At 50.1% G+C, this 19,515-nt stretch overlaps 1 protein-coding gene across 3 annotated transcripts in view; it reads right to left on the bottom strand.

Moving 5' to 3' along the window:
• Positions 1–65: 65 nt before the first annotated feature.
• Positions 66–19,515, bottom strand: part of C2 (complement C2) — a 31,360-nt gene continuing 11,910 nt past the window's right edge. For all 3 annotated transcript variants that reach the window (XM_052744237.1, XM_052744238.1, XM_052744236.1), the window contains 19 exons: positions 16,864–17,006; positions 16,515–16,692; positions 16,151–16,378; positions 14,432–14,617; positions 10,784–10,960; positions 10,608–10,706; positions 10,180–10,313; positions 7,859–7,997; positions 6,748–6,888; positions 4,234–4,323; positions 2,192–2,332; positions 1,976–2,070; positions 1,772–1,889; positions 1,500–1,665; positions 1,317–1,393; positions 1,095–1,186; positions 806–950; positions 647–696; positions 66–500 (listed from right to left, as the gene is read on the bottom strand). In XM_052744237.1, coding sequence (XP_052600197.1) covers positions 327–500; positions 647–696; positions 806–950; positions 1,095–1,186; positions 1,317–1,393; positions 1,500–1,665; positions 1,772–1,889; positions 1,976–2,070; positions 2,192–2,332; positions 4,234–4,323; positions 6,748–6,888; positions 7,859–7,997; positions 10,180–10,313; positions 10,608–10,706; positions 10,784–10,960; positions 14,432–14,617; positions 16,151–16,378; positions 16,515–16,560 — 2,298 coding nt within the window. In that variant the 5' untranslated portion in view covers positions 16,561–16,692; positions 16,864–17,006 and the 3' untranslated portion in view covers positions 66–326. The remainder of the gene's footprint in view (positions 501–646; positions 697–805; positions 951–1,094; positions 1,187–1,316; positions 1,394–1,499; positions 1,666–1,771; positions 1,890–1,975; positions 2,071–2,191; positions 2,333–4,233; positions 4,324–6,747; positions 6,889–7,858; positions 7,998–10,179; positions 10,314–10,607; positions 10,707–10,783; positions 10,961–14,431; positions 14,618–16,150; positions 16,379–16,514; positions 16,693–16,863; positions 17,007–19,515) is intronic.

Below are 19,515 nucleotides of genomic sequence, written 5' to 3'. Positions count from 1 at the left end.
AGGGTCTCTGACCTTCCTGGAATCTCCCTGGCCTCCCCACCCCCAAGACATAAGACAGACAGATGTGGAAATCACTGGTTTTTATTAATTTCATAACTGGGAAATTCCATGTGAGAATGAAAAGCACAAGTCATGCACTCTAGGGAGAGGTTTGCACACAGGCAGGGCAGGGGGGATGGAGAGTGGTCCCTGTGCAACCCTGGGGATTCCCCAGCTTTTGCTACTGTCTCTGGATTCCTGGGGCCCAGAATGTATGTACCCAGGAGGGAGGACACTCAGAGGCAGGAGACAGGAAGGTCAGAACAGTAAAGGAGCCAAGAACCATGTTAAAGCGGCAAAAAGTTCAGGACGCCATCCAGGTGCTGCCTCAGCCAGGGCTGCAGGCGGAAGAGATTGATGTGGAAGTCTCTCGGCAGAATCCCCTGGGGAGGCTTCCTGCGGGAGTTTTTGTTCGGGGAACTGAAACAAGGGTCATAAAGACCCCAGCTCACCAGGCCCACCTGGGGAAAGAACAACAAGGTTGGATATCGTGGCAGCCGCACTCCAAGACTCAACCTGTCTGGTCCCTCAACGGCTCCCACCTGACCCAGCAAGAACGACTTGTACCCTGCCTGGCAGCCAGCCCCCTCCAAGTCCTGCTTCCCACCTGGAAGAACCTGTATCTCCGCTCAAGGAAAACCGCGCCCCCAGACTCTCCTGCAGGGAAAGAAGGGACAAGAGACGTTGTCACCCAGGGCAGCACACTAGTATCCCGAGTGTGTGACACCAGAGCTTCTCCCTCGGAGCAGAGGAGTGGGCTTCTTACCTCTGCAGGGATTGTCCTCGTTGTCCTCGTTGTCCTCGTCCTGCATGCCGCTGCACAGGAACTGGTCTGTCACTATCTCACTGATGTTTGTCAAGCCGGGGAAGATGTTTTTGCTTTCGGAGACGGCCTTGATACAGCTTGTCCACTGCAGAGTGGGGAGCAGGAGAAAAGAACACCACGCCAGGAGACATTAGGCAGACCAGCAAAGCCCTGGAGAAGGGGAGACTCCAGGCAGGGTGGGACATGCTGGGAGCCGTCCCCCAGGGCATCCCCCTTACTGATCTCTCACCTCAGGTCCTGTCCTGAGGTTAATGTTCAGTTTGTTCCCATTCAAAGCCACAAAATGTGCAGGAACTTTCTGCTGATTCAGAAGTTCTGTCTCTGCCATCAGGGTGAAGGCAGGGTGAGTACAGAACCCATGCACCCAGCTTGAGGACTGCAGCTCAGGCCCTGCCAGCACACCCAAGCTCTGGCCCCAACTCAGCACAAAGCTCAAGCCTTCAGGACTCACCATGGTCTCTACAGGTGCCACCTGGGGATCTTCGAAGAGCCATGTTGGCCTCCACAGTGCAAGGAAGGCAGATTGGCCTGGGGACAAAGGTGAACGTCACAGAGGCCCATCCTCAGTATCCCCTCTGGTACTTCCCAGAGCACTGCCCTCTGTAGGGTGCCCTCCCAACCCGGGCTCAGGCACCTGGCATGAGTGGACATTTTCACTTTCTGGGCCAGCTTCAACAGGGCAATATCATCAGCATAGAACTCTGAGATGCCCTGGCTCCGCTTGGCATGGACATCGAACCCAGGGGCAATCAACGCCTTCTCCACAAGGAATTCTTTGCCATGATGAGAGGCGGGATCCCCTGGGAATGGTGGTGGATTAGGGTGGACCAGAAAAGACCAGAGGCTGAGGAAAGACAGTGGTGACTCCGGCCTTGGGGTAAGGGCCCGCTGCAGCCCCTGACTTACCCACAATGACCCTCCACAGGTGACGGTCCTCCATCTGGGAGTCATGGAAGCAGTGGGCCGCTGTCAACACCCACTGGTCAGAGAGGAGGGACCCCCGGCACGTCTCCTTGCTCTTGGGCTGCAGGGAACAGACAACAGTCAGGGTTTGCTTTATCCGGCTCTTTTCACCTCTGTGATCCAAGCCCCGCCTCTCCGTCTGGATACCTTAAAGGTGACATGCCAAGGTGTCCTCTCCTGGTTAGAGGCATTGGCAGACATGTTCCCCACCCCACAGATGGTGTCCGTGAGCTTGGAGACGTCTGTGGATGAAGACCAGGTGTGGAAGAGGTGGGTGATGGGCACAGGTCCAGGCTGGCACCCTGAGCCCCAGCTGACTCCACACTGCGCTCTCTGCTACAAGGGGGACGGAGCTTCACTTACCCAGCATATGCTCAAAGACCTGTTGCACTGCCTGCGAGTCCTTCAAGATGAAGGCGTGCCTCTCGCCGTCCTTCTTGGACCCCAGCTCATTCAGTTCTTTCCAGTCCACATCCAGGTTGCCCACCCCAATGGCATAGATGTCTGATGGGAAGGAGGGAAGTCACCAGAGCCTGTGGCTGAGAGGCCACCCAAGACATAAGGCGGGTACTTGAACTTGCTAAGCCGACAAAGACCTGAACTGGATGGACTCGGGCCCCCTTCACCCTGTCTGACTTCCTCCTGCCGACACCACACCCCAACCCTGCACAGCCTCCTAGCAGCTCCTCAAACCCACAGGCACATTCTGCTCAGGCCTCCGCTCCAGCAGCACCTCCGGCTGGGGTATTCTCCCCCAGATGTCCACACAGCTCTTCTTCAGCAAGGTCTTCTATATCTGCAATGCCCCCGACACTCCCATGCCCTCCCCACTTGACTTTACGTCATGACGCTGGGTACCTATCACTCGCATGCTCAACAACTGCCCTGTTTACTTTCTGTATTGCCTACAGTGGGTAGAATTGTGTTTCCCAGAAGAACGTGTTCAAGTTTATTGTGAATGTGACCTGCATTAGAAACAGGGTTTTGGGCCGGGTGGTGGTGGCACACACCTTTAATCCCAGGATTCGGAAGGCAGAGCCAGGCAGATCTCTATGAGTTCGAAGCCAGCCTGGTCTACAGAGCGAGATCCAGGGCAGGCACCAAAACTACACAGAGAAACCCTGTCTTGAAAACAAAAAAACAAACAAAAAAACAAACAGGGTTTTTTTGGGGGGCGGGGGGTTGAGACAGGGTTTCTCTGTGTAGCCCTGCCTATCCTAGAACTCTCTCTGTAGACCAGGCTGGCCTCGAACTCACAGAGATCCACCTGCCTCTGCCTCCCGAGTGCTGGGATTAAAGGCGTGCGCCACCACCGGGGAAACAGTCTTTTTTCCTGGTGTGTTACCACCACTCAGAAAGTGGAGGCAGGAAGATCAGGAGTTCAAAGCCAGCCTCAGCTACCTAGTGAGTTGGAGGCCAGCCCAGGCCTGTCCCCAAAATAAAACAAAAGAGGACCGGAGAGCTGACTCAGCTGCCAAGAATGCTTGCTGCTCTTCCAGAGGACCTGAGTTCGTCCCCAGCACTCACTGCCTGAGCTCCAGCTCCAGGAGAGGCAGTGCCCTCTTCCAGCCTGCAAGGGCACCCACACTCATGTGGCATACACTCACACAGACACACACACATACACAGAGATAGAAATAAATATATTTATAATAAAAGTAAACAGAGGGCTGAGGATAGAGCTCAGTGGTAGAGCACTTGCTTGGTAGGAACAAGGTCCTACATTCAGTCCCTAACACTGCAGTAAATACATAAGAAATTTGAGCCCAAACATAGTTAGCTGGACACTGTGGGAACAGGACAGAAATTGGAGTGAAGACAGAGATGGAGGTTGGGGTTTTGTGGCTGTAAGCCAAGAATACCTGTGGCCACCAGGCCTCTACATAGCAAGACCCTGTCTCCAAAACAAACCAAGAGAAAAATTTAATTGTTTTCTGGTCATAGGTCAGTACACTTTGTGGTCACCCTAAACCTGAATGCTTCACCTAGGTGTCTACTGCTGAAGGGACACCGGAGGGGACAGTCCCTACTGGGAACCCAGGCCCATTCTTCCTGCAAAGTTTCCTGAAATGTGAGATGGTGATGACGTGGGAGCTCACAGTACTGAGCAGTTCTCTCCACCAGACCACATTGTCATAGGCATCTTCCCCTACTCGCCTGTGAAGGCAGGTCCGGTGCCGATTGCATCACTCATCACAGATGAAGAAGCAGCCCACAGCTCCAGCCCTCTGGAGACGGAACTGGAGTAGGGACCATGGACAGTATGCTATCCAGCTCTCAACCACTGCCACACAGAAGCACCGGGAAACCCTCAGGGCTCAGAGCCAGTGCTAAATCACACTAGAACCCCGGACACAGGAGCCCACCCCACCCCTCCTGACATCTCGGATGGGGCAGAGCCTCACCCAGATAGTCGTTCCTGTTCTGATTGATGCTCAGAATCTCTCTGATGTTATCAACTGCTGGCTTGGGAGGACCACCCATGTTGGACTTTCCTAGAACAGAGAAGAGAAAGAATGCTCCATCTGGGTTGACTTCAGAATTTTTCACATCCCTGGAAACATGGGGAACATTCAGCCATTTTAAAATACAGCATTTGGGGCTGGAGAGATGGCTCAGTGGGTAAGAGCACTTGTTGCTCTTCCAGAGGACCTGGGTTCAGTTCCCAGCACCTGCATGGTGGCTCACAGCCATCTAGAACTCCAGTTCCAGGGGATCCAATGCCCTATTCTGACCTCCAAGGGCACATACATACAGACAGGCAAAACAAAACAAACACATGAAGACAAAAAGTTTCTGTAGAGCAAAGGAAACAGCAGAGCCCACAGCCCACAGGGTGGGAAAGGCTTTACCAGCCAGACTGCAGACAAGAAGCTAACACAGAATTTACAAAGAATTGGAGAAATTCGGTACTAAGAAAGTAAAACTTCCAATCAATAAGTGGGCAAATGAACTGAACATACAGTTCTCAAAAAAGAAACATGAACGGCCAAAAACTGTTTTTAAACGTGTTCGTTATCCCTCCTCATCAAGGAAATGCAAATTGAAACTACTTTGAGATAACCATTTCACCCCAGTCAGAATGGCTGACACAGCAAATCTCACAACCAATTTGGAGGGGATGTCGAGGGAAAGGAGTCTATTCACTGTTAGTCAAAATGCAAAGCAATACAGCCAGTGTGGAAGTCATGCTGGACAGTTCTAAAATATTAAAAATGGAAATACCACGTGACCCAGCGATTTCACTCTTGGGCATAGACACCCAGAGAACTCCACACCCTGTGGTAGAGATATTTGCACCCTCATGGTTATTGCAGCTTTATTCACTAGAGCAAAGAATTGGAATCAACTTTGTTGTCCATCAACAGATGAGTGAATAATGAAAATTTGTGTGTGTGAATATTATTTAGTCTTAAGGATAAGTTAAACCACAAAATTTGCAGGAAAATTAATGAACTTAGATTTTATAATATTAAGAGATGTCACATAATCTCAGAAAGAAATCATCACATGTCCTCCCAGCCAATAATTCTATGTGTATATGTAAACAAATGTACGTATGTGTACAGTACAACACAATGAAAGGCGAACAAGAAAAGCTAATATTGGGGATGAGAAAAGACTGGATGAAGGTAGTGGACACGGGCTAGGAGAGAAGATAAAGCTAAGTGTTTTCTAGTTCTAATTCTGCCATGAATTCTTTGGTTTTGGTGATGGGTAAGTGAATAAACATATACTCAATAGTGAACGTGTAAAATCCACTGTGACTCTCTGCCGGGTGGTGGTGGCGCACGCCTTTAATGCCTGCACTCGGGAGGCTGAGGCAGGCGGATCTCTGTGAGTTTGAGGCCAGCCTGGTCTCCAAAGCGAGTTCCAGGAAAGGTGCAAAGTTACACAGAGAAACCCTGTCTCGAAAAAACCAAAAAAAAAAAAAACCACTGTGACTCTCCACAGCTTCTGTTTTGAATGGCTACTCTAAATGTATAGAAGTTCATTGAGTTGTATAGTCTTCGGGTCTGGTTAATCTCAGGGTGTGTGTGTGTGTGTGTGTGTGTGTGTGTGTGTGTGTGTGTGTGTGTAGTTCGAGGCCAGCATGGGGTACTGGATGAAACCATCTCAAAACAACCAGAGGGGGAATAAAGAGAAAGAAAGAAGGAGAAACTGAGGCTTGCCTCTGCAGCATATTCACTAAGAATTAGAAAAACAGAGAAGGGTCGCATGACCCTGCACCAGGACCACACACAGGTTTGAAGTATCCTATAGTGCTCTGGTATCACATAGCCCAGCAAGATAGTCAAGGTTAGCAGCAAGTAACTGGATACTCCAGAATCGTGCGAAAGAATTTTGAATGCTTCCAACATGAAGAAATGATGAGTGTTTGAAGTGACAGACATGTCAGTCACTACTCAGGTCTGATCATTATGTACATGGGCTGACCTGCCACACTATAGCCCACAGATACATGTGATGACTGTGAAAGAATAGAGTGTGTGTGTGTGTGTGTGTGTGTGTGTGTGTGTGTGTGTGTGTGTTTATGGGCTAGGTAAACATGCTTGTAATTCAGGCCACTCAGCAGGCTGAAGTAGGAAGACCATGAGTTCAAGGTCAGCCTGGGTTACAGATCAAGACCCAGTCTCAAAAAAAAAAGTAAATAAGAAAGTAAGACACGGTGGCGCACATCTTTTATCCCAGAACTTGAAAGGCAGAGGCAGGTGGATCTCTGTGAGTTCGAGGCCAGCCTGGTCTACATAGTGAGTTCCAGACCACCCAAGGCTGCACAGAGGAACCCTGTCTGAAAACCAAACAAACAAAAAGACATGATCCCCCCAAGCACAGAAAGACGACCAGAACACAAGACTTCAGAACCTATCCTGAGGCTGCCCACTGTTGCCTCCTCCAGCAGCCAGGGAGACACTCACCGTCTGTCAGGAGGATAATGGCGTGGCGGATTTCATGCCATGCAGAGCCTCCCATGCTCAAGCGCGCCATCAGGCTATTCATCATGAGGTAGACACTGTTCAGAGCCTCGTAAGTGTTAGTGCCAGAGGCGTTTTCATGATCTGAAATGTTCCAGAAGAAAAACCTTTTGAAAACAAAAACCAAACAATAAAAACCCTCTACCTGCCACCCAGGATTGAGGAGATTGCTCTGTTTGAAAGACCACCAGAAATGCAAGCTGTCAGAGTGTCTGATAAACTCAGGTATTTTGAATGACTTTTCAAAACATTTTGGTTTTTCCACCTTAGAATGTCCATTACAGAAACAGGATGGTGCAGGTCTGTAATCCTAGCAATCAGGAGGCAGAAGCAGGAAGATCTTTGTGAGTTCGAGGCCAGCTTGGTTTACAGAACAAGTTCCAAGTCAGCCAAGGCTACACATGAAGACCTTGTCTCAAAAATTAATTAATTAAAAAAAATGGAAACACTCATCAAGTAATCCTCAATCTAAAACGACTACAAGTTCCCAAGATTTAAAGATGGAGCTTCCAAAGAGTTTGTGGTGTTTCAGCTGTTTGGTGGCACCCAGGCAGGTTTGACACAATGTGCAGATGGGTAATGACAAGGAGGGTACAGTGTTGAGCCACAAAGAGCAGAGCATATGCCCACGGATCTAGAAGGAGCTGAAATCCTGTATGGTGCGTTTGAATACGGACTTGTAGTGTGTCACAGAAGGCTATGAGGTGTGGAAACTGGACCCAAGTGCTCTAAGAATGAACAAATGTGCTTTCTCTCTCTCTCTCTCTCTCTTTCCCCCCTTCTTCTCCTTTCCTTCCTCCCTCCATCCCTCCATTCCTCTGTCCCTGAAAAGGGGTCTCATGTAGTCCAGGCTGGCCTCAATTTCCATAGGTAGCCAAAGACAACCAGGGGAATGGGAATTATGTGGTGCTGGGGCTGGAACCCAGGGCCTCCTGCGTGCTAGGCAAATCCACTACCAACTGAGCTACATCTTCAGGCCCCTCCCCTCTGGAATCTCTGCAGCTGCTTGGTCCATCCCCTACTCTCCACCTCACCCAGCAGATGAGAGTCAAACCTTTGTAGCAGGCTTTGTCCAGACTGCTGATCACCTCCACCACATTCTGGGATTTCTCACTCACGACCGACATGATGGTTTTGGGCTTGGAAGCGAAGGTGATGATGGCAACACTGACCTTGATCTCAAAACTGAAGATCTGGAGAGGGCAGGAGAGAAGGGGGCAACCATTGCAAAACCGAACAAGAGCAGGTCCGAGAGACACAGAGAGCCTGTGCTGAGCCTGATGGGCAAGACCCTTCGTAAAAGAAGAAGCCAAGGAAATGACACATGCCACGCATGTGCTCCTGACAGACCCCACCTCATTTCACCCACACATCAGCTCAATGATGAGAACGCCCACCTCACAGGGAAAGAACTGGAGTCTTGCTACTCCAGCCTGAACCGTGCCACTGACGAGAGGTACCGGGGGTGCTGGAGTTACTTAATTTTAAGCCCTAAGACAGTCTTCAGAACACGCACACAAATCCTCTTTAAAATGCAGCTGGGGCCGGGCGGTGGTGGCGCACGCCTTTAATCCCAGCACTCGGGAGGCAGAGCCAGGCGGATCTCTGTGAGTTCGAGGCCAGCCTGGTCTACAGAGTGAGATCCAGGAAAGGCGCAAAGCTACACAGAGAAACCCTGTCTCGAAAAACCAAAAAAAAAAAAAAAAAAAAAAATGTAGCTGGGGGCAAGCTGGAGAGATGGATTAGCAGCCAAGAGCTCTTGTTGTCCCACCTGAGTTCGAATCCCAGAACACAGGTGGACGGCTCACCAATTCCTGTAATTTAACAAATGCCTGTAATTCCAGATCTAAGGTATCCAGTGCCTGTACTCTATCCTCTCAGGGCACATGCACACATGTGGCACACACACACACACACACACACACACACACACACACACACACACACACAATAAATAAATAAATAATAAATAAATAAATAATAAAAAAATAAAAATTAAAAATAATAAAAATGAAATAAGATGGAGCTGGGAGCTAGAAATAAAGACAAATCCATGTCGAGGCAAGAGGATCAAAGTTCAAGATCGGCCAGGCAGTGCTGATGCGTGCCTTTAATCCCAGCACTCAAGAGGCAGAGGCAGGTGGATCTCTGAGTTCGAGGCCACCCTGGTCTACAGAGTGAGTTCCAGGACAGCCGGGGCAGCACAGAGAAACCCTGTCTTGAAAAATAAACAACAACAAAAAAGTTCAAAGTCATTGTGGACTACAAGAAAAGTCTTAAAACAAACAAACAAAATTAACTGAGGGTCTGGGGGTGTAGCTCAGTGGCAGAGCATGTCCTTGGTACGCATAAAGGTCTAGGTTCAATTCTTAGCAGAAAAAAATTAATATACTTGGAAGAAAAAACTATCTTTTTATATGAATTATTGTTAGTTAAATACACAACTTTAAAAAAAAGTGTTGGGCCGGGTGTGGTGGTACTTGCCTTTGATCCCAGCCCTTGAGAGAGACAGGCTGATCTCTGTGAGTTTGAGGCTAGCCTGGTCTACATAGTGTATTCCAGGACAGCAGGGCTATGTAAAGAGAACCTGTCTCAAAAAATGTGTTCTTGTTGGTGCTTCCCCCCATTCCCGTGCGCGTGTGCAAGCGTGTGTGTGTGTGTGTGTGTGTGTGTGTGTGCGCGTGTGTACACCATGTTAGAGTCAGCCTCTGATTGTGTTTGCTCGGTGCTGAGAACTCCAGGGAAGCTGCCCTGACAGCATACAGCAATTCTGCCCCTGTCCCCCATCCCCCTGGGTCACAAACATGCCTGTGGCATCTGACATTTTTTTTTTTTTTTTCTATTCAGATTCCAGAGATCTGTACTGAGGTTTGTGCGGCAGGTGCCTTTACCCACTGAACCACTTCCCACGTCCTTCGTCAGTCTCATGCAGTCCGAGGCTGGCCGTGAACTCCTAAAATCCTCCTGTCTCTACCATTCCTGCCTTGAGGTATGAAATTACTGGCTTAACAATAAGAATATGGCTTAAAATTTTTGAAATTATTGGCTTTAAAAATTTATGATTTTTCAACAAGAGTGCCAGGTTCTTCTGGCGTGCCCCGTAGGTTATCTTGATAACTCTCTCTGGAGACCACAGCTATGGATGACAAATCCCTGAAAAAGACAGAGCTGCACTTTGCCCCTGTGTGGTGTCTCCTGGCACCCAGTCCGGTGCCTCAGATGCAGCAGGTGTTCCAAAACACGTACGGAATGAAGATATGATCATATGCACTGAACTCATGGTTCTGGTGGCTTGGGAAGATTTCCAGAAGGAGGTGGGTTGAGTGGGATTCTGAGCAAGGAAGGAAAGCCACCAGGCCTGGGGAGGATTCTCACCCTGTCCACCATGAGGGAGGCGCTCTCCTTGAAGATCTCAAAGTCTTTTTCTGACACACTTTGAGACGCATCGAGCAGCAGATAGAGGTTCAGGTGACCTGAGCGCTGGATTTGGATTCTACGGCCCAGGTTTTCTGAAGAAAACAAGAGACAAGGCATTTAGATGCCCACCCACCCTGTGCTACAACAAAGGTCACCCAGCTCCCAGCACCCAGGCAGCCTGCCTCCCGCCTGCTCCCAGCACCCAGGCAGCCTGCCTCCCGCCTGCTCCCAGCACCCAGGCAGCCTGCCTCCCGCCTGCTCCCAGCACCCAGGCAGCCTGCCTCCCGCCTGCTCCCAGCACCCAGGCAGCCTGCCTCCCGCCTGCTCCCAGCACCCAGGCAGCCTGCCTCCCGCCTGCTCCATCAGGCCCCTTCTCCAGTGCTCACCTGTCCTCTTCTGGATGGGATTGGTAGCTCCAAGCAGGTTGGTGAAGGAGGTGCCTAGGGCAGAGGCCACATCCTCAGGGAAGTCATAAGAGTATGGCTCTGTGGGAAGAGTCACATGAGGGCCAGCAGGACCGGACCTGGGTGTGCAGTCCCAGAAGAACACTGAGGATACTCACGTCGGCAGATGGGCTCTGTTCCACTCCACATCCCGTTGCTCTGGCACTCCCGCCCTGCGGAGCCAGTCAGCACCAGATTTGAGGAGGAGCATTGGTAACTGACCTTGTCCCCAAGGTCAAAGCGTGAGCCTGTCCGTACTGTGCCCACTGAGATGCCCGGGTTGGGGCAGTGGCCAGCTGCAAGTGAGCAAAGACAGGTAAACGGGCCTGGAGATGTCTGCCCGGCTCAATGCCTCGCCCTTCATGCCACATCTTCCTCTTCTAGACCCTCAAAGCCACCAACGGTTCCTTTAGATGCCAGAACCATTAGACTAGAGTACGGCCGGAGACCTTAAATAGCCCACAGCACTTGGAGTTCAAGACCTCAGCCACCCGCTGGGGCACTGCAGGCCTGACCCAGGCATCACTTGCATTTCATAAAGCACGAGGTGATTGCCGCACACCATGAGAATAGTTGACCCTCAACCTAGAGGTGACTCCAGCTATAGGGGAGGGTGTGGAACAGGCAGAACTCTGTTTAAACAGCTGGAATGTCCACTGGGGAAACCCTGGATAAAGCTGCAGTCTGTCAACTTATCACTCCAGAGGGCAAAGTCCACAGAGACAGTTCCCCAAATCTCACTCTTTGTAGCCCCAAACCAGACATCACTCAGATGCTCAACAAGACAATAATACTTTATGATGCATTTATAGAATAGAATGCCATACAATTAAAAAGAGAACCATGGACTCTTATGACAACATTCATCATTCTCAAAAGCAAAGTACTGAACAAAGGAAAATGAGATGGGGCTGGAGACATGGCTCCGGGGTTCAGAGCACTGGAAGCTCTATCAGAGGACCTGAGCTCAATTCTCGGCATCCATGTGGTGGCCCACAACCATGTGTAATGGCAGTTGATGTAAGGCATCCAACGTCTCTGGCCTCCATGAGAATGCACATGTGGCATACATTCACACACATATACATATAAATAAAAAATACATTTTAAAGGAAGCCAGATAAAAAAAAGCACACCCCACATGATTCCATTTGTATGAAGTGTAGGAACAGGACAAGTCTGGCAAGGTGGCTCAGTGGGCAGAGCCACTTCCTACCAAACGCAACATGCTGAGTTTGATCCTGGCCCTGCGAGTTGTCTTCTGACTGCCACACCCACGCCACGGCATGATCATGCTTCCCCCACACACATGTGATAAATAAGGAGATATTACGTAAAATAAAGCAAAGTAAAGAACAGGTAGACTTAGTTAGAAGTCGGAAAGGGGTTGACTTATGGAAGGAGACAAGAGAAAGTCCTGCAGTGTGGGTGTATCCTCAAGATAGGTGGCATTTCATAGGTGGGTTCATGTATAAAAATCCATACTTTAGCCGGGCGGTGGTGGTGGCGCACGCCTTTAATCCCAGCACTCCGGAGGCAGAGCCAGGCGGATCTCTGTGAGTTCGAGGGCAGCCTGGTCTCCAAAGCGAGTTCCAGGAGAGCTAGGGCAGTTACACAGAGAAACCCTGTCTAAAAAAAATACTTTGCGCCAATGAGATGGTTTGTCAGATAAAGATAATGGTGCTTGATGACATGCCTCAGCATGTAAGTTTCATCCCTGCTAGAACCCAAATAGTAGGAGAGAACCAACTCCTGAAAGTTGTCCTACACACACACACACACACACACACACACACACACACACACACACATACATACACACACACACACACACATACACACACACACACACACACATACACACACACACACACACACACACACACACACACACACAAATGATTTTTTTGTAACAAGGTCTCATTGTGAAGCCCTAACTGGCTTAGAATTCACTCTGTAGACCAAACTGGCCTCAAACTCTGAGATTCCCCTGCCTCTGTCTCCTAAGTGCTGGCATTAAAGGTGTGTGCAGCTGAACAAATACATTTTTTGTTTTATTTTGTTTTTCGAGACAGGGTTTCTCTATGTAGCTTTGGCATCTTTCCTGGAACTCACTCTGTAGCCCAGGCTGGCCTCAAACTCACAGAGATCCGCCTGTCTCTGCCTCCCGAGTGCTGGGATTAAAGGTGTGCGCCACCATCGCCCAGCTATAAATACATATTTTTAATTTTCCTACTATGGAGTTTGGAGTATAGCTCAGTGGTAGAGTGCTTTGCCTGGTATTCCAGAAATCCTGGATCCCACCCCCAGTCTCACACACGAATTGCATATTTTAATACAGGGAGATTATGTGTCAAATTTAAAATAAATTGCATTTACGTTTGAATAAATGGCTATTTGGGAAAGACTCCAGCATGAGTAAGGTATCAATCACTGTCTGGGTAGCTGGGTGAGGAAGTGGTCCTGCTGCCTAGCGGACACTGCCTCCTGTGTGATGGCGAAGCTGGGTGTGGTGGTATGCACTGTGGTGGTTAAGGCAAGAGGATCAGGAGTTCATAGGCAGTCTGCATTTGAAGCCAGTCTGGGCTACTTGAGACCCTATGTTTGAAAAACAAAGTGCTCCAGGGGATCCCGAGAGGCCCCCTTCTCCCCCAACACCACTCACAGGGCTGTGAAGTACTCAGGGATGCCAGGTTCCAGCAGCTATTCAGGGAAGCCATGACTCTGGAAAGACCCACGTGGCTAAGCCAGGGCCAGGGTCTCAGGGGACCAACAGCTACAGGCAGCAGGTGAGCTCTTCCCACTGCCGCCCCTCTGGTCCCTCTGTTCCCTTGGATGCTGCTTAGTAATTCCAGCCGTTAACCCATCCGGCACTCTGCTATTCCTCTTTCTTACTTTTTATCTTGTTTTGGTTTTTCAAGACAGGGTTTCTCTGTGTAGCCCTGGCTGTCCTGAAACTCTCTCTGTAGACCAGGCTGGCCCCAAACTCACCGAGGTTTTTTTTTTTTAATTATTGTTATTTATGTGTATGTCTGTGTGGAGGCCACACAAGAGCATTGGATCCCCGGGAGCTGGGGTTATGGGCAGGTGTGAGCCTGATGCACTGGGAATGGAACTCCAACTGCTGAGCCATCTTGACAGGTCCACTACTCCCATTTTACAAATGTGAAAACTGAGGCACGGGAAGGGTACGTAACCTGTCCAGAGGCTAGCTAAGTTAGAGCAACTGGAGCCACACACCCAGCTCCAGAAGCTGGGCACTGAGCCCAACAGGCAGCGCCCCATCTCTCACAGGTCTGGTCTGTGACACTCCATGGGGTTAAGGACAAAGTGTTGTCTGAGCTGGTTTGGGAGCTCATGCCTGTAATCTGAGCACTTTGGAGACGGAGATTGCAGTGAGTACAAGGCCATCCTGGGCTACGTCCTGAGCCCCAGTTCAACCTGGGCTAGAGTGAGTCCCCGAATCAAAGAAAGGAAGGGAAGAAAGAGAGGAGAGAGAGAGAAGAAGGGAGGAGGGAGGAAAGGGAGAAAAGAGAAGAGAAGTTGAAGGGTATGTAGAGCCGCTGAGTCAGATGTGAAACCTATCAGCAATTGCCTGGGCGGGGCTCCGTGCGGGTCAGTGAAGTGTGGCCCACAGACCTCAACCCACCCCAATCCAGGAACATTACTGTGCCACCACCAACACCATGCTCCTGTCTCCACAAAAGCTTCTGGGGTTGCAACCGCCCGTCCCCACCCCCAAGTAGCCCAACAGTAAGAGCACTTACCCCCACTGTCACACACAGCGGTCTCCCCATCCCACATGCCGTTGGGGCGGCAGTACCGCACAGGCGAGCCCCGCAATGTGAAGCCATGCTCACACTGGAAACTCAGGTTGCCACCCACGGGGTGAGACCCCAGCCGAGGGGTGTATATGCCGTTCTCAAAGGAAGTCGGAGCCGGACAGCGAACAGCTGGAGGGAGAGAAGTCAGGCAAGGTCAAAGGATGGCTGACACCCAGCCTAGGCGTGGGGCGGGGCCTCCTGTTAGAACCTGAGACTGTCAACTGGTTGCAAAGACATGGTAAGAGCCTGGTGTGGTGCAGCCTGTAATCCCAGCACGTGGGCAGCTGAAGCAGGAGGGTCACGGAAGCTCAAGGCCCGCTAGGTTATTTGGTGAATTTGAGGCCAGCCTGGATTATAATGAAACCCTGTATCAAAAACAAAATCAGGGGGCGCTGGAGAGATGGCTCAGAGGTTAAGAGCACTGACTCCCAGAGGTCCTGAGTTCAATTCCCAGCAACCACATGGTGGCTCACAACCATCTGTAATGAGATCTGGTGCCCTCTTCTGGCCTGCAGTCATACATGCTGTATACATAATAAATAAATAAATCTCAAAAAAAAAAAAATCAGGTCAGGCGGTGGTGGCTCATCCTTTAATCTCAGCACTCAGAGGCAGAGGCAGGAAGATCTGTGAGTTCGAGGCCAGCTACACAGAGAAACCCTGTCTTGGTAAACCAAGAACAACAACAAAAAAAAAATCGGAACAGTTGGGTGTGGTGGTAGTACACACCTGTAAACCCAGACTGGAGAGGCAGAGGCTGGGAGATTAATTACTGTAAGTTTGGGTCCAGCCTGGGCTACAGAGAGACTCTGTCTCAAAACCAAACATGGTGGCTCATGCCTGTGAGGCCAGCACTTGAGAGGTGGGATTGGGAAGCAGGAGTTTAAGTCCATCCTCAAGGAGTTCAAAACTCACCTTTGAAACCAAAGATGATAGGGTTGGCAGACTCACACAAAAGTAATTAGTCAAAAAAGGGCTGGGGAAATTAGCTCAATAGAAGAGCGCTGGCCGAGTATGAGTAAGACCCTGACGTCCAATTGTAGCACCAAAGAAAACCCAAAAAGGAGATTGAAACGTAAGATTGCTGCCTTAGGCAGTTGGTTGAATATTTCCAACTTAGAGCAGATCAAGCCCATCTGACTGATATGTAGCTGCCCCCCCCCCCCAAGGGCTGTGGTCACCCCAGTCTCTCATCAAGGACATTTGTGTCCAGGATGCTCCAAGACATTCAGCATCCATTTAGAATGGACAATAATCCTACAGTTAATTTTACCTAAAAAAAATAAAATAAAATAAAATAAAAAATGTCCTTGCTAAGGACAGTGGACTTTTTCTGGATTTGTTTGTTTGGTTTGTTTTTTGTGGTTTTCTGGGGGCCTTTGTTGGGGAGGGTTGTTTGTTTTTTGGAGCTAGGGTCTCATTTTACAACCCTGGCTGGCCTAGAACGCACTATGTAGACTAGGTTATCCTCAAACTTACGGAGACCCACCTGCCTCTGCCTCCCTCCCTCCCTCCCTCCCTCCGCCTCCCAAGGGCTGGAATTGAAGTCACCACAACCGGCTTTTTCCGGTATTTTGAAAGCCTCTCTCTAACTAGTCCCTGGGACCCCCTGCTGATAAGTCTGACACTGGTGGGCACTTCCCAAAGCCCAGAGGGACTCACCTTTGCAGACTGCTTTAACCCACCGAGGGGATCGCCGCAGGGTGGACAGCGGGCCGGATCTCGGGGTCTGCCACTGCCCGTTGCTCTGGCATCGTCTCCAGGCCGGGGTTGGGTAGCTGCCCAGGGGGCAGGCGTAGGTGAGGACGCTCCCAGGGGCCCAGCCATGGCTGAGGGTGAAAGTACCACCAGAGATATTGACATTCTGAGGACAGGAGAGCGCTGCCAGGCCTGTGGGTGTGGGAAAGGAAAAACCGGCCAGATGAGAGAGGGGCGCCGAGGAGGGGCTGGCTCTTTCAGGTGTGGACTCGACCCAGCAGCACCTGCCACGCCCATAGGACCCGATAGCCTTGTTCCTGCCTCCTACCTGGGCACAGCGGCAGCAGGCAGAGCAGAGCCAGCAGAGGGGCCATGGTGTCAGGACCGGAGCACCGAGAGCCAGGGGAGAGAAAAGGTCATCTGACTTCCCCGAAACCACCGCGGGCTGAGCAGGCTGCCAGGGAATCCAAAGTCAAAAGGCGGGGAGTGGCGGAGGCGGCAGGGTCCTAGGGGGAGGAAAAGAGAAGACATGCCAGGGATTAGGGGTTCAGCTTTGGGGTGCCCCCAAATGAAGATTCCAGGACATCAGAGTCAACACACACACACAAGCACACCTGGTCTTGTGTGGATAATGTTAAGCACACAAACCCACAAACTCTGTCAAACATTATATTTACAGTGTTTCGTTTCCTTTTGGAGTTGGCCACATGGATCTGATCCCCTGGGCCCAGTGGGGAGCACAGCTTCTGAGGAATCGAAACTAATCTTTTTAGAACTTCTTGGCATATGAGAAGATTCACATTCTGTCCTGGGTCTTTCCCTGAAAACAGGATAAAAAGGAAGTCAACAGTTACTTGCAAAGACGGGAAGAATGCTTAGAACATTTTTTTTTTTTGAACATCCAACAGATAAAATTCCCAACTTGCAAAAAGAAAAAAAAAATTAGGGGTTGGGTATTAAAAAGAATAACAGTATTTTTGAGTTTGAGATATACTTTTTAATTGAAAAAAAAAGCTTTTTTCATACAATGTATTTTAATCTATTTTTCCCCTCTGAGACAGGGCCTCACGTAATCTAGACTGACTTAGAATTTGCTAAATAGCTGAAACTGTCCTTGAACTCCTGATCCTCCTGCCTCTGTCTCCCAAGGGTGGAGGTTACAAATACTGGCTACCACATAGGACACCCAGCCAGTTTGTTAGTTAGTTTGTTTTGAGACAGAGTCTTACTATGTAGCTGTGGCTGTCCTGGATCTTGCTCTGTAGACCAGGCTGGCGTTGAACTCACAGAGATCCACCTGCCTCTGCCTCCCGAGTGCTGGGATTAAAGGCCTGGGCCACTACATCCTGCCCAGCCATGGAGAATTTAAGGCGATGTATTACCCTCCTTGTCCCTCATATGCTTAGTTACTGTTCTTGTAACTATAACAAGGTCAAGGCCAGCACCTTCCCATCTCCATCCCAAGAAAATCTGTCAGATCAGCAACAAAAATACCATTGGTTTCTATTTCTTCTGCTGTGTATGTAGATGTAACCAACCATCTTATTAAATAAGAAACACAGAACCAATGCAAAGAAGAAAGCCAAGAGATCAGAGCTAAGAGCCTTACCCGCCTGCTGCAGCTAGCCTCTTAAGCCAAGAGACCTCTCCGAAAGAGAGCTAGATTAAAGGCGTGTGTCTCCAATGCTGGCTGTATCCTTGACCACACAGACATCTACCTAGCTCTGCCTACCAAGTGCTGGGATTAAAGGTGTACACCACCAACGCCCAGCTTTTGCTATGGCTCTAATAGCTCTGACCCCCAGGCAACTTTATTTATTAACATACAATTAAAATCACATTTCAGTACAAATAAAATACCACCATATGTGTGTGTGTGTGTTTATGTGTGTGTGTTTGTGTGTGTGTCACGTGCACATGTGTTTGTACCTCTGGAGATCAGAGGACAATCGTAGGTGTAACTCCTCAGGAACCTTCCACCTTTTGCTTGAGACGGGGCCTCTCACCGGCCCAGAACTTTGCCAAATAAACCAGACTAACTCACCAGCTTCACCCTGGGCTTCAAGGACCTGCCTGTCTCTGTTCCCAGCAGCACTGGAATCACAAGAGGGCAATGCAGCATCCAGACTTTTAATGCGGATTCTAAGGCATCCACACGGGGGTCCTCACACGTGTCTTCTATCTCTCCAGCCCCCATGTTCTTGAGACTGGGTTTCACACAGTCAGTACTGGCCTCAAACTTGCTGCGTAGCAGAGGCTGGCCCTTTCACACAGTCAGTGCTGGCCTCAAACTTGCTGCGTAGCAGAGGCTGGCCCTGAACTCCTGATCCTCCTGCCTCCACCTTCCAAGTGCTGGGGTTACTGCCACCTTGAGGAAGCTTTGCACACACTGATCTTGGAGCCTCAGAAAAGAAGGACTATGTCTGGCTTCTGGTTCCTCCACGCCACCGTCCCCAGAGGCTGCCCTGTAAGTCTAGACGAGAGGTTCCACACTGAGCCCTCTGACATTGTCCATTGTACCAGCTTCCCAAGGAGTAAACAAAAGGCTGAGAAGTGGGTTCTTGGGCCTCCCAAGAAGTAGGTCTGTCCTGGACCTACTGTGAGGAGTCACATCCCTTTAGGACAACAACTGAACCCCTGGAATGTGCCCATCTGAACATCTATACTCTTCCTCCTTGCAGCCGACAATTCCCGAGGGATCTCCACACTCCTGAGGGCTGGTGGGGCTCTTCCTACATGTGGGGAAGGCTACTGGGTATGACATAGTAACAAGGTGGTTGGTGGCCAGGTACCGGCTGGGAAAGGACAAGTGTTACAACTGCCTTACCCACAAGCTCTGCTCTGGATTTAGCCTCTGTGAGAGGGGACCCAGCAGCTGCTCTACCTTTTCAATGACATACCTGCCCAAATGTGGAATGCAATGCTCCATCTCCTCCCCTGTCTCCAGAAACTGCTCTGGAGCTCCTGTCCTTGCCAGCTCCACCGCTTCACCCCACCAGGCCTGATAAGGTAGAGTCTCCAGATGGAGGGGACAGATATTTATGCTTTTTTTCCTTCGGGCACAAATGAGACGCTCTACTCCAGCAGAGTTTACCCCACTCCCAGCCCCAGATCAGTGTGGCGGAAGGAATTCAGTTTGGGGCTTAAGATGGCCAGGGCGGTCAGGCTTGGCTCGGCACCTCAGTCATCTGTTTCATCAGTGTCACTCACGGGGATGAGGCCGTCGGGAAAACACACTGAGAACAAAATGAGCAACCGAAGGGAGAGAATCAGGGGCTCTGGGGGTGCACGCCTATAATCCCAGCATTCAGGAGGCTGAAGAAAGAGAA

Source organism: Peromyscus californicus, unplaced genomic scaffold (assembly GCF_007827085.1).
Source record: "Peromyscus californicus insignis strain IS unplaced genomic scaffold, ASM782708v3 Scaffold_19__1_contigs__length_69161282, whole genome shotgun sequence".
NCBI lineage: Eukaryota > Metazoa > Chordata > Mammalia > Rodentia > Cricetidae > Peromyscus > Peromyscus californicus.
This window is presented reverse-complemented; position numbering and strand designations above follow the sequence as displayed.